Genomic DNA, 14,385 nt, shown 5'->3' with positions numbered 1-14,385 from the left:
GCTTCTTCAGAAAGGCCACCATTTCTGGCTCTCCTGCACACTGCACACTAATTCATGGGGCATCCTAGCTTTGCCCAGCTGAGAACCCCATTAAACTCATTCAACCTGAACGCTGCACCCTAATGTGCAGAAAATGAAGCAGATCAATGCAGCTGCGTTCCCCTTCAGTCTGGAGCTGTGCCCTACACAGGCTTCAGGTCCCAGAGTGCAGTGCTGCTGGTTAATCACAGCAGGGTTAACGGGGCCTTTGGAGGCCTGGGGTGGGATTCACCTCTGGGCACTGTTCACACCACTGCTTTCCCTCAGGGTTTCTGTCATTGGAGTGCAAAGCCTGCTCCCAGGAAGGACTAACTCAACCACACCCTCTCTCCTGGCAGTACTGCCCAGTTTGGGGCAGGGCTGGCTGCCTCTTGCCCCACACCCGGGGGGTATTTTTGCCAGGCATACTTTCGGCCACCCGGGCCCTGTGCCTGGCTTACACAGACAGCATCGAGCACCCATATAGACTGGTCACAGGTTAGGAGAAAGCAGCACTATCTCAGTCTCTCTGAAGGTACTAAAGGCACTAAAAACCCAGAAGGAATCTGGGCTTCGGTCTAGCAGCTGTTTTCATGGTGCTTGTCATAGCAGCTGTGACCTGCAGCCATCTCAGGATGGTCTGATGGATACACCAGCCCACCACAATGCCTGGATTCCTGTCCTAACTGCAGCTACTGGCCCTAAAGCTGAAGAGAGAAGATCCTGTTCCCCACCCTAATGAATGTTCCATCATCTTCTCTTTCCCTTGTCCCCAGTGTAGAGATTATACGCCTGGGCAACAGCTTCTACATTGACTGGGACCGTAAAATGTATTACCCGCTGAACGACACGCCAGCCCAGGCCCGCACCACCACCCTCAACGAAGAGCTGGGACAGATCAAATACATCTTCTCGGACAAAACAGGAACTCTCACTCAGAACATCATGGCTTTCAACAAGTGCTCCATTAATGGGAAATCCTATGGTACGAACCTCTCTGCTCTTCCTCCCTATACCTTCTGCCAGATCTCTCCTCTCTTCTTGGGTCACAGAAATGGGATACCGTAAGATAGCCAGAAGAAAAGGACTTGTAGGAAGTGGGGGAAATTACTTTAATAAATTGTACCATATGAAAATTACTTAACCCACTTTAACACTGTATTAATCAAATTCTGAGCGTTATTCTCTATGTCCATCATCTGCCCATCCTGTCTCTATTTACTGTCCACCAACCCACCACAGTAGGAAGGCATTGCATGTGCATTTTAGAAACCAGTGGGAACTGTCCGGAAGATGGACACTCAAGTCTCTCTCCTACTGTTTAGTTAATGGTGGGCTTCTTCCTTGGATCATGCTACTGGGGCATCTTCTGTTCTGGGTCTTTGAGGAAAACCACGGTAGAAAGGATGAGTGCTGGATTGTGACCTGGAGATATTAGGTTTAGGGCTGTTCCTTGGACGCGTGCTCTGGAGGGATGGGTCAGCTGTTGAGAAGACTGCCCTCAGCTCTTTGAGGCGACACCGGGCTCTGCTAGAGGTGCTCTCCAGAGGATCATAGCTGAGGTGCAGATCAACACTGGCTTCTGAGTGTTGGCCTGTTCCATTAATACTTGGTGAGTTCCAGAGCCATGAAGGGGCTGTGGCAGGGATTGGGGCTCCAGTGCAGGGTCACATCTGTAATATGCTCTCTCCAGCACGTACCATTTAAGAGAGAGGTCATTGTGCTTGCACCACCTGTAGCTTCCCGGTGAGCTTATCTGGATAGGATGAGTTGCAGTGGTGCGTGCTGGAGGTGCTGAATTCATGAACCACTGTGGCCAGGTGACTGTCCACGAGGAATGGATGGAACAGTATTGCTATCTGGAGATGGGAAGAAGGGGCTTTGCATGTCTAGTATGACCCCAGAGCTGTGCCCTGTCTCCAATGCCAGAGGGCAGAGGCCCTCGGAAAGGTGGTATCAATCATTTCCTGAAAGCATTTCCCTCTGCCAGCTGGCTTCCTCGGTGCTTGCTGGGTTCAGTTTGAGCCAGCTGGTCTTCATCCAGGTTCCTGCCCTTTATGAGCCTGTCAGTTGCCTGGGTTTTTCATGTGCTCTTTAATCCCCGGGTCACATTGCAGGCAGGTTAACGGAGAAGCTGTTTGATCAAATCAGCTGGCTGCATGATGGTGGGTGGCAGTTCTATCAGCATACCCCTCCCTCTGAAAGAGCAGTAAAACTAACCCAAACTCCTCCAGAAAGTGGCTAAGTGTTTCACCCCCTTCCTACAACGCAGAAGAATCCACTCTTTGCCTAGGGCATTTTCAGCAGTTTTCCAGTGTCTGCCATGTGGGGAGGGATAGCTCAGTGGTTTCAGCATTAGCCTGCTAAACCCAGGGTTGGGAGTTCAATCCTTGAGGGGGCCACTTAGGGACCTGGGGTAAAAATTGGTCCTGCTAGTGAAGGCAGGGGGCTGGACTCAATGACCTTTCAAAGTCCCTTCCAGTTCTAGGAGATTGGTATAGCTCCAGTTATTACCCTTTTTTTTTTATCGCCATCGCTTACAGGGTAGGAACAAGCAGGAGGCTGCTGATTGCCCCCACGTTGTGGACTCGTGCTCTGGGCAGGGACAGTGGCAGAGAGCTTGCTCTGTTGTGCCTTTTATACTAGACAGCAAAGTCTCCTTCCTGGCCCAGCTTCCCACGCCCACGGGATGTACACGCTCACCTGCAGAGTGTGTGTGTGTGTGTGTGTGTGACTTCGCTCTGTGTTTGTAACCTGCAGGTGACGTGTACGACGTGGCTGGGCAGAGGACTGAGATCACTGAGGTAGGTGGTTAGCTGCCAGCAGGTTCTGTGTTCTCTGCCACCCTGCTGAGATCACTGAGGTAGGTGGTTAGCTGCCAGCAGGTTCTGTGTTCTCTGCCACCCTGCTGGGGTGTGCTCCAATGGATGCATGCACCCCCCCACACACCTAGCACCTACAGTGGGGAGCCCTGCATTGACAGGCCTCCTGCGATCTGCCAGAGCCTGGCTCTCCTCCTCTGGACCTGCTTCAAGCTGTGGGGGGCTGGCTTCCTGAGACGCTGCGTGCCCACCGCGCGCTCCCTTGAACTGGGGGCTCAGCACATGTGACCAGCAGGGCCTTGGTGTTCATTAAAAAGTGGGAAGTTTGCAAATTGAAGCAAGTGAGTGACAGTGGGGCTCTGCCCACACCCCAAAACACTGGCATCTCCAAAGGCTGCACCTTTTTTAAAACCTCAAACATTAGAGAGCCTGAAAATGAGTAACGAGGATCCAGCCAGTTCCCACTCTCTCAGGCAGCAGAATGTGGAGGACTTATTTGCTGCGGAAGAAATGCCTATTTCTTGCCAAGCCATCACCCTGTGGGAGCTCTGCCAGGCCCCCAGACCCTCAGGGCAGCACAGTACCAGCAGGTCAGAGGTTTGACACTCACGCGCATTGTGCTCCGGCTGTCTGAGCTCCTCTGCACACATTAGTGCGGGGGATTTGCTCCATTGGTAAGTGCCAAGTGTCATCTTGGGCTGCTTGAAACACAGGGCTCATTCTAGACATGTGACCTCACTGGAGCTGGGGCGGGAATCTGCTCTGTGCGGCGTCTTCCCGCTGCGAAGCATCACATGTTAAAGCCCAAGCTGCTGGCCGCTGGGTCCCACCAAAGGGAGTGAGCGCCGTTCAGTGCGACTTTGTTTCAGAGACGGCGAGGGGTGGGTAGAGTTTACACTTTACACTGGGTTACCGTTCCACGTGGGTTTCTCCCCTGCGGGAGAGCATGGCGAGGGCACACAGGACTCCCGGTCCTGCTCTCATTGGAATGAGCAGAGTCACACCTGGGAGCAGGACCTGGGGCAGGGTGTCGGTGACAGCAGGGTGTCATGACCCCTTGGGTCAGTGAGTGGATGTCCAGCAAGAGCGATCCCTGGGAATTCAGGGAGAGGTTGTGGTAGGGGAACCCTATGAGCAGGGGTTGTGTGGGGAGATCAGCGTGAGTGTGGGGAGGGAGGCATGGTGGGGGGAGCACCCCAAGAGGAAGAGGGGTGCAGGGGAGGGGGAGCAGGGGTTGCGGGGAGCTCCCCATGCAGGAAGGAATCTCTGTGAGCATGTGGGCAGATGACTGAGAGTGCAGGGGCAGGTTGGGTGGTCATGGGACAGGAGATCGCTGAGGGAGTGGAGGGGAGGCATGGTAGGGGATGACTGTGAGCAGGGCCGGCTCTAGGCATCAACAAACCAAGCACGTGCTTGGGGCGGCACCATGGCTCTCAGAGGTGTGTTTTGTTTTGTTTTTTTTCTTGCTTGGGTGGCAAAAAACGGAGAGCCGGCCCTGACTGTGAGTGGTGGTGGAGGGAAGTCGTGGGGGAAGGGGATCACCACCAGTGTGTGGGGGAGGGCAGTCGTGGGGGTGGAGAGCCCCCTGACCGCGGTGAGGCAGTGAGCTGCCTGGCTGACCTGAGCCTCACCTTTGCAGCACACAGAGAAGGTCGATTTCTCGTACAACCAACTGGCCGACCCGAAGTTCGTGTTCTACGACCACAGCCTGGTGGAAGCCGTGAAGCTGGACGATGCCGCAACACACGGGTTTTTCCGGTTACTCTCGCTGTGTCACACCGTGATGCCAGAAGAGAAGAAGGAAGGTGAGCGTTGCGGAAGGCACTGATACGGCTGTCACGGCCTGTACATCGTAGCAGTATGCTGGGCAATCATTTCCCTGCAGACGCTGGTGCGGGTCCACTGGGAAATCATCTGCAGATAAGGTGACCAGATGTCCTGACTTTATAGGGACAGTCCCAGTATTTGGGGCTTTGTCTTATAGGAGCCTATTACCCCCCCACTCCCCGTCCCGATTTTTCACACTTGCTGTCTGGTCACCCTATCTGCAGAGCCCTGCAAATCCGCGGAGATCCACTTTATATCCGTGGAGACCCACGTCTGCAGATGTGGTAGGGTTGCCGACTTTCTAATCAGACAAAACTGAACACCCCTGCCCGGCCCCACCCCTTCTCTGAGACCCCACCCCCCACTCGCTCCATCCATCCTCCCTCGGTCGCGCCCTCTCCCTCTCACTCACCCACTTTCGCTGGGGCGGGGGCTTGCGGTGCAGGAGGGGGGGCTCTGGGCTGGGGCCGGAGATGAGGGGTTTGGGGTGCAGGGTGGGGCTCTGGGGCTGGGGCCGAGGGGTTTGGCATGCAGGAGGGGCCTCAGCTGGGGCATAGGGTTGGGATGCGGATTCTGGGAGGGACTTAGGGTGCCGGAAGAGGCTCTGACCTGGGGCAGGGGGTTGGGGTGCGGGAGGGAGTTCAGGGTGTGGGATTTCAGCCAGACGGCGCTTACCTCAGCCAGCTCCCGGTTGGTGCAGCAGCAGGGCTAAGGCAGACCCCCTACCTGCCCTGGTTCCATGCGGCATGTCCAGCTCCTAGGCACAGGGGTGGCCAGGCGGTTCTGCATGGTTTGTGCTGCCCTCACCTGCAGGCACTGCCCCCACAGCTCCCAGTGGCTGCAGTTCCCGGCCATTGTGGAGCCAGTGCTCAGGGTGGGGGCGGAGGCAGTGCACAGAGCCTCCCTGGCCATCCCTGCACTTAGGAGCTAGACATGCCGGCTGCTTCCAGGAGCCACATGGAGCCAGGGCGGGTTGGGAACCTGCCTTAGCCCCACTGTGCCACCGACCGGACTTTTAATGTCCCGGTCTGCGGTGCTGGAACCACCAGGGTCCCTTTTCGACCAGGAGTTCCGGTCAAAATCCAGATGCCTGGCAACCCTAAGACGTGGCTGTATTGTTTGCCATCTTTGCGGATGGCAGATTGGATGTGGATCCAGATTTGTTTATTCACACAGGGCTTCAGAGCAGCGGTTCTCTACTGAGGATTTGTGGCCCTCTGGGGAGGCTGTGGTTTCAGGGGGTCTGAGCCCTGGGCCCTGAGGGGGCTGATGCCTGGAGCACTGACCCTGGTATCCCCTTCGCGGAGCTCCAGGCTTCGGCCCCATGGGGCCATGGACCTCCTGAAACCGGCTCACGGCCCCCTAGGAGGCCATAGATGCCTGGTTCAGAGCTGCTGCTCTGGAGGGTGCTGGTGCGGATTGGATGTGGATCCAAATGTTTGTATCCACACAGGACTCTAATCACCTGAGTCAGTGTGTGGCTGCCCATTAGCTGGCATGGCTCTGCGGGTGCCTCGGGGGGAGAGGACCCCAGGAGACTCCCAGGCCTCCTGGCCCAGGGTAAGGGCTGGCCAAAGTGCAATAACTACTCCGAGGAGCGCAAAGGCTCTGCAAGCAGAGAGCTGCCGGTGGCACCGGCCCCCCAGAGCCGATGGGAATAAAGCCAGCACTGCATCCTCCCTGCTCCAGTCACAGAGCTGAGCTCATGCAAGGGGCGGTGCCTGCTGCATCCTGACAAATGGGGGCTTGTTAGCCATGCTAATCCCGCGCTCCTGTCCCCCCACATTCCACCTAGGGCAGAGTCCCCTTGCCCTACTGAGAGCTGTGGCAGTCCTGTCCTTTGCGGGGGCGTCAATACCAGTGCGGACGGTACCTGGGGTGGTGAGGAGGCTGAGCAAAGGAAACGTGCCTGGCAGTGAGATCCCTTGGGCTGCGGCGTCTCCCAAGCAGAGGGAGATCCTTCCACTAGATGGAGGCTAGGAACCAGTCTTGCACTGGCTCTGGGGACCGTCCCTAACGTGTGTCAGTCTGTGGCCTGTGGAGGAGTGCGTCTGTGTGCGGGTTTTATTGCATCTGGTCGGTATGTGGATGGACGGGAGATGAGCAGTGGCTATAGAATGCCTCAGTCCTTGTGTTTGATTCACATCAGGAGCAGGGTGATGATATCCAGGACCGAGATGAACATACATTGTTCCTTCCTTGCATGGCAGGTAACCTGGTGTATCAGGCCCAGTCTCCAGACGAAGGAGCCCTGGTCACCGCGGCCCGAAACTTTGGCTTTGTGTTTCGTGCGCGGACCCCCGAGACCATCACTGTGGTGGAAATGGGAGAAACAAAGGTCTATGAACTCCTGGCTATTCTGGACTTCAACAACGTGCGCAAAAGGATGTCTGTCATTGGTGCGTTCCCATCACTCCCCTTCCACTTTTCTGCTCGGTCAGCCGCTCCAACGTGTACTCCTTTTGCCGGGTCTCCTTTTCTGTGGCCAGCCGAGCAAGGCATCCAGATACTGCAGTGATTAGCGTGGTGTAAATGTATTGATAGAGTGGAAGTGTCCAGGGACTTCACTGGGAACGGGGTCAGGTCTGCCACAGACTTCTCTTGGCATCTGGATATTATGTCCTTGCCCCCTTCCCATACTACAGGCTTCAGCAGTGCGTCTGCTCAGGTCACGAGGGAGCACTGCTGGGCCTGCCGTCTGTGCCGCCACACCTCCGTATTAAAGATGGGAGTGGCTGCATTGTCCTCCATTCTGTGCAAAGCAGGTGTGAGCCTCACCCCTGGCGGGCCGAGTTTGAATGTCTCTGCACACACTTGGTGTGATGGCTGCCAAATGCCGTCGCCTGGGTTTTGCAGAACTTTTGTTCCCATTGCTTTTAGTGCGAAGTCCGGAAGGCGACCTGACCTTGTATTGCAAGGGCGCTGACACCATTGTCTATGAACTGCTGGAGTCTTCCTGTGGACCCCTCAAGGAAGAGACCATGGAACACTTGAATGTAAGTGCCCCCTGCAGGGGAACCCCTCTGCAGGTAACGGGAAGGGTGGGAGTCCCCTGTTCTCTGGGAGCGTCTCTGATGCCACCATTGGAGCTGGGAATGGAACCCACAGTGAGGCTGAAAAGTGGATGATCTCTAAAGCAACCCTAAAGGCATCTCTTTGGGAGATCGGCAAATAATGTGTAACTTACCGTGGAAAGGGAAGAGTTATTCTGTAAAGACTCGGGGGCCATTGCCTGAAAAACACGTTCATCAGCTCCTTACATTTAGTCGTGTTTTGGAGTCTGGATATTCTGGCAACTGGTAACGGGCGACTGAGCCTTTCATCTTTCTAAATACAACCCAGGTCAGCAGTAACCTCGGATCTGACCGTTGCTCTTAGTTTTTGTGTCTTTTGCTATTTGCTTTTCAAATGCTTTTCTGCTCTAGCTAATTCTCCTCGTACACGTGACTTGCCAGAGTTGATGTTCTGGGCTGTTTTCTCAGAGGTATCTGACTTCCAGTTTTGAAAAGGCGTCTCTTGTCTCTAACCACCTTTTACGCTTTTGTTTAGCCATGGGGGCATCTTTGTTTGGGGTAGACGTAGAGTTTGAGCCTCTCTTATGGTGGTGGTAAAAGTTTCCATGCAGCTTCCAGGCATTTCACTCTTGTGATTGTTCCTTTTAACTTCTGTTTAACGAGCCTCCTTTTTGGGTAGTTCCCCTTTTTGACGTTAACTGCTACCGTGGTGGGTTTCTTTGGTATTTTTCCCCTATAAGGAAGTTAAATTTAGCTCCATTATGGTCACAGTGACTTAGCTAATCACCTCTTGGATCAGATCCTGCTCTACTTAGGACTAAATCAAGCATTGCCTCTCCCCTTGTGGGTTCTAGGATTAGCTGCTCTAAGAAGCAGTCATTGATGGAGTCTAGAAATTTTATCTTTGCCTCCTGTCCTGAGTTGACATGTTCTTAACAATGTTTAAAAGGGGACTGGATAAATTCATGGTGGCTAAGTCCATAAATGGCTATTAGCCAGGCTGGGTAAGGAATGGTGTCCCTAGCCTCTGTTCGTCAGAGGATGGAGATGGATGGCAGGAGAGAGATCACTTGATCATTGCCTGTTAGATTCACTCCCTCTGGGGCACCTGGCATTGGCCACTGTCGGTGGACAGATACTGGGCTAGATGGACCTTTGGTCTGATCCGGTACAGCCTTTCTTATGTTCTTAATGAATATGGGGATAGTTGAAATGCCCCATTTTTATTTGGTTTTCTGTTTTTGTAGCCTCCCTAAGCTCTGTGAGCATTTCACAGTCACCATCACCATCCTGGTCAGGTGACAGATAGCACGTTTCTGTTATACTCTTATTTTGGAGCATGGAATTTCTATCCATAGAGATTCTGTGGTATAGTCTGATGCAATTAAGATTCTTACTATGTTTGACTCTGCGCTTTTTTTCACATATAGGGCCACCGCCACATCCCCACCTCTGTGACCTACTCTGTCATTCCTGTATATTTTGTGCCCTGGTATTAGCATGTCCCACTGGTGATCATCATTCCAAGTTTCCGTGATGCCTATTATACAGTAACTCCCCACTTAACGTCCTCTCGCTTAACGTTGCTTCGATGTTACGTCCCTGCTCCATTACAGAACATGCTCGGTTAAAGTTGTTCAATGCTCCACTATAACAGCATTTGGCCGCCTGCTTTGTCCACGGCTGGCCGCCCCCCATCAGCTCCCCTATGCCCCCCCCAGCGCCTCCCACCCACCGGCGGACCCTGTGGATCAGTGCCTTCTCCCTGCTCCCCCCGCCAATCAGCTGTCTTGCGGCATTCAGGAGGCAGGAGAGGGAGGCTGCGCACTGTGGACAAAGCCTGTATATAATGCCTTTTGTCTGGCAAAAAAGAATTTCCCTGGAACCTAACCTAAAATAATTTACATTCATTGGATTCGCTTAACATAGGTTCGCTTAAAGTCACATTTTTCAGGAACATACAACGTTAAACGAGGAATTACTGTATCTATATCCTCAATCAATACCCGGCCCTCAAGTTCCCCCATCTTAGTATTTAGAGTTCTTGCATTTGTATAGAAGATGCAATTAACAAGATAATATTATCTGTCAGGGCCAATGCTCACACCCAGATGACACTGGCCTCTGCTGGTGCAGTGCAGAGCCCAGGGCCCCAGGTCGTGGAAAGCCCCCCAGGAGGGGATACACTGGCACAAGTGTCTGCAATCCCTGCTCTGCCAGACGGCCTGCAATGAGATAGCAGAGTCCCAGCGCAGTGACTGGAGGAGGAGGTGCTGAGGACGCAGCACATTCCATAGGCAGCTGCAGCTGAAAACTGCCCTCCCCCGCGGAAGCCACAGGAGGAGGATGGTGGCTATACCACCTGTCCTCCCCTGAGGGAGAATCTGAGCTTTCCAAAAGAGAACCTTGTTGTTGGGATGGTTACAACGAGCATTGGGGTCCAGATTTTCAGTCACTTATGCGGTGAAGTTGCAGATGTGATTGCTCATTGAAATGATGCATGCAGTGACGGTTGTTGAATGCAAAGAAAGCATGCAATCATACCAACATGCATGGGCGCAATTCTGAAATTCTGGGAGTAGCTCTTTTGTGTGGGTTTTACGTAGGCCTCATCCAAATGCCAGTGACATAGATGCCGTGGTAATGGAAAACTTTAGAGTCAAAGTGTAGGAAAACCCTTTGGATTTGGTCTTGTATGCAGGGCTGGCTCCAGGCACCAGCGCAGCAAGCAGGTGCTTGGGGCGGTCAATGGAAAGGGGCAGCATGTCCAGCTCTTCAGCGGTGGGTCCCTCAGTCCCTCTCCGACTGAAGCGGCAGCAGAACTGCCGATCGCGGCTTTTGTTTTGTTTGTTTTTTTCCGCTGCTTGGGGTGGCAAAAACGGTGGAGCCGGCCCTGCTTGTATGGGCAATAGACTAGAGTTAAAAACGGATCTGTTCAAGAGTAGATCTGGATTTCCAGTAGCTGGTCAATTTAAAGTGTTAGATGCAAGTTGCAGAAGTTGGGTTGGCATCTTTCGGGTGAGAGGGTGTTTGTAAATAGCACTTCTTGCAGATCAAGCGAGAAGAGTGCTCCGCTGCGTGGACCTCACCTATCTCACCCGTGTCTTGCAGGAGTTTGCAGGTGAAGGCTTGAGGACACTAGTTGTGGCCTACAAAAACCTGCAGGAAGACTACTTTCAGGAGTGGCAAAAACGTCACCATGAAGCAAGCACTGCCCTGGATGGACGGGAGGAGAAGTTATCTGAGTTATACGAAGAGATTGAAAAAGACTTAATGGTTGGTCTTTCATGGAATCTGGGTCAAGCTATGGGCAGGCAGCCGGGAGGTTGGTTCATCAGTAAGCAGATCGCTATGACTTTACATGGGTTGTGTAACTAAATTGGCTTTGATCATGGCAGTCCTGGGTTTTCATTGACACCTTGGTGAGCATCCAGTAGCTGGCTGGGAACAATTTTATATTAACTTGTGTGGTTGTCTGATATAGTGACTTGTGATGGGCGAACACACTAGAGTTTGATGGAGGTGATATTTCATAGCTGTCCCTTGTATATTTCAAGCAGTTGAACTATTATTCTTCTGACTTCTAAATGATGAGCTGTAACAGCCCTGTCCTGAGTAGCTCCTGGGTCCCTCTGCATTTCTGGAGGAGCCTTTACTCTGTTCTATCCGCCTGGGAGGAGAGAGGGGTGTCCGCAGACCAGTCTGTGTCAGCTTGACGTGAGTGAAAGCAATGACTAAACTGTGATCTGCAAGCAGGGTCCTCCTGTGAGTGACGCTGCTGCTCTGAGTGCCCGTGGCGTTCACCTGTGCATGCTGGCTGTGGGGGATGAATGACAAGAAGATACATGCCCTAGCTGAATGGAAGCGAGGCAGCTTTGGCAATCACGGCAGCTCTTATGAAATCTTGGAAACTCTGCAGCTGCCTTGTCATGCTCTCCAAGAAGGTTTCGATTTCCTGCTGTGGGCCTGTGTGTGCACCCTGTGAGGAAAGGACTCTACTTGCAGGAAGGAACTGGGGGAGGGATAGCCCAGTCGGTGAGAGAGAGAAAGGAGAATCTGGTGTGGGGGATGCTGGCAGGGAGGCCATGAGGAAGTAGGAGGGTCCTAGGTCCTGCAGTCTCATGCTGAGGGCAGGAGGTTTTCTGTGCAGTGTCAGGGGCCTGTAGGAGGAGCTGGGAGGGCCAGGCAGTAGGGGAGGTCATGATGGAGAGTGGGGATGGAACCTGGTTAAGTTCAGAGATTTTAATAAGTCGTGTTCAGCTTCATGCTGATTGTATTCGAAGCAAAGGGGAGAGTCATGGAAAGGAAGCTGGTCCCTTCCCCCTTCCAGATCTGAGCAGGCAGGCGAAGGCCAGCGGAACTCCTGACGAGGCCCATGGCTTTTCCCCGCCATCCATGCACAGTACCAGATACCACAGCTCCATGGTGCTTCACTGCAGCCACGGAGAGAGCCTGACCACGGGAGAGCTCAGGCCTTCGTCCCATGCCCTGTAGCCTCAGTGTGTAGGGAATTCATGAGCATTGTGTGCGCTCTATTGAGCTCTGCCTGAGGAGAACCGAAACGATTCAAAAGGCAGCGGAGGGCTTGCAGCTGCCAGGGTGAGAGAGGCTTTCACGGTACATCTGTGACAGCCCGGGGGACTCGGCACCCGGCTGCTCCTGCACGCAGTGCCTCAGAGCAGACCTCGCTCTATGCTGTGACAAGCAGGACTTGTTTAGTCTTTTTCACCTTTTCTTTTCCATCCCATGCTTCCCTCACCTGATCACTCACCAGCCGGCTGGTTATGAATACAGCGTTAGGCCACAAGGGATCTGGAGCAAGCCCCACATGTAGCTGACTTAATAAGATGTGGTTCAGAGATCCAGGGGTAACGGTCAGCATGGGTCCCAGGTCTGCGTTCTGGAAAGGCGAGAGTGCTTGCTGTTACATTCTCCTTGAGTCCAAGGAACGGTACAGGAGCAGCTGACAGAGGAGATGTCTGCCCTTCAGGATAGCAGGGGTCTCTAAAACATAGCGTAGGAGATTTTGGTCCTGAAACCCCAGTCAGACCCAGGCACTGGCTCAGAGTCTGAGATCTGAACTCTGAGCCTCCCTCAACAGCAGGTAGGAAGCTCAGTGATAGGCTCTGCCTAAAAACCTCAGCTAGAAGCTAGAGCCAAAATCTCATTTGCATCTCATCACCACCTCCCTGGGCCACGTATCACCAAGATTCGAGGTTAGTGGGTGTTCCCAGCAAGTAGAGAAAGAGACTCTTAAAAAGGTTTGTGGCCTGATACATCGGTGTGGACAATATTGCTGTGTGTAAGTTACCGCGCTGTGCTGCTGCAAGTGCAGGACGGGTGGAAAAAGAGAGAGGCCTCCAGTCCTGTAAGCAGGTACCTGAGTGATTTGTGCACGCACACGGGCCAGCCGGATGACTCAAGGCACAAGGGTTTGTGGGACCGGTGCCTGGTGTGTACGATAAATAGAGCTGAGTGGAATCAAGCCGGGGCTGAGCCCCAAGCACTGTGAGCACTGCTGGATGGATGGAGCAGAAGCGACTGTGCTCTCCTCTGGAGCTGATCACTGGGGAGCTCACCCATTTCCCTCTGTCTTTGAAGCTGCTCGGTGCCACGGCTATTGAGGACAAGTTACAAGATGGAGTCCCCCAGACGATTGAAACCCTGACCAAAGCCCACATTAAAATCTGGGTTCTTACTGGAGACAAGCAAGGTAATGGGGATGGTCTGGGACAGACACGCAGGGCTATGGCCTGCTGCCTCTGACTTTCCTCTCCTCTCCTCGGATAGGCTGTTTCCTCCATTGCCTGCATCCTGTTTACTCAGGCAAAACTCCACGGGTCTGAATGGTCAGACCCACGGTGAGTCCTGCGGCTGTGGGCACAGACAGCCCCCTTGGGCACTACAGGCCGTCTTGCCACCCGAGAGAGCCGGCCTTTGTGATAGATGGTCCCTTACGCCAAAAATCATAGCACTATTCAGGTTACTCCCAGGCCCAAAGGACCAGTCACTTACCCCAGGCCGGTGGTATCTTAGATCTCTCACCAAAGACAGCGCTTGTAGCCAATCCTGTAATTAAAGGTTTATTAACTAGGGAAAATAAATTAGAATTGTTTATGAGGGTAAAGCAGGTAACATCTGCACATAAATGAGTTACAGTCCTAGGCCTGGTCGACACTACACACTTACTTGGGTATAATTACATCACTCAGTGGTATGAAAAATCCACCCCCCGAGTGATGTAGTTACGCTGACCTTACCCCGCAGTGTAGACAGCGATCTGTCAGCAGGGAAGCTCTCCTACCAACATAGCTGCTGCCTCTTGTGGAGGTGGAGTTAAGCCAGTGGGAGAGCTCTCTCATTGGCTTAGAGCATCTTCACCAGACATGCCACAGATGCACAGTGCGCCGATGTCAATCTGTAGGGTGGACCTGCCCTTAGGTTCCAAAAAGTAACAGAAGCTGCTGTAATGTGCAAGCCCTATATGTCCTTTGGGGTAACCCAAGCTAAGCAGCTTGGGGATCCCTTGCTTATGCTTAGAAATACTGCCCTCTCCAAATGCCAAGCAGCATGGTGATACAGATCCATCTGGTCGGGGATTTTACTCCCTTCCCCCACAGTTCAGACTGTAAGGGGACATGGGTTTGCGTACTCCATGGGTGTGCGGGGAGCAATCCACCAAGTCTCCTGTCCACTGATGTTCC

The 14,385-nt window shown here is 53.3% G+C and overlaps 1 protein-coding gene across 4 annotated transcripts in view; it reads left to right on the top strand.

The window, feature by feature from the left end:
- The window catches only part of LOC123372626 (phospholipid-transporting ATPase ID-like), a 119,972-nt gene that overhangs the window by 76,833 nt on the left and 28,754 nt on the right, over positions 1 to 14,385 (top strand). For 3 of the 4 annotated variants that reach the window (XM_045020859.1, XM_045020858.1, XM_045020861.1), the window contains 7 exons: positions 795 to 1,003; positions 2,779 to 2,822; positions 4,480 to 4,645; positions 6,878 to 7,066; positions 7,548 to 7,663; positions 10,793 to 10,957; positions 13,283 to 13,394. In XM_045020859.1, coding sequence (XP_044876794.1) covers positions 795 to 1,003; positions 2,779 to 2,822; positions 4,480 to 4,645; positions 6,878 to 7,066; positions 7,548 to 7,663; positions 10,793 to 10,957; positions 13,283 to 13,394 — 1,001 coding nt within the window. Of the gene's footprint in view, positions 1 to 794; positions 1,004 to 2,778; positions 2,823 to 4,479; positions 4,646 to 6,877; positions 7,067 to 7,547; positions 7,664 to 10,792; positions 10,958 to 13,282; positions 13,395 to 14,385 lie in introns of those variants that run through there. The other variant, XM_045020862.1, reaches the window with a different exon arrangement.

The sequence above is a fragment of the Mauremys mutica genome, chromosome 6 (genome assembly GCF_020497125.1).
Source record: "Mauremys mutica isolate MM-2020 ecotype Southern chromosome 6, ASM2049712v1, whole genome shotgun sequence".
NCBI classification, from domain to species: domain Eukaryota; kingdom Metazoa; phylum Chordata; order Testudines; family Geoemydidae; genus Mauremys; species Mauremys mutica.
The sequence above is the reverse complement of the archived record's forward strand: the minus strand, read 5'-3'. Positions and strand labels throughout refer to the sequence as shown.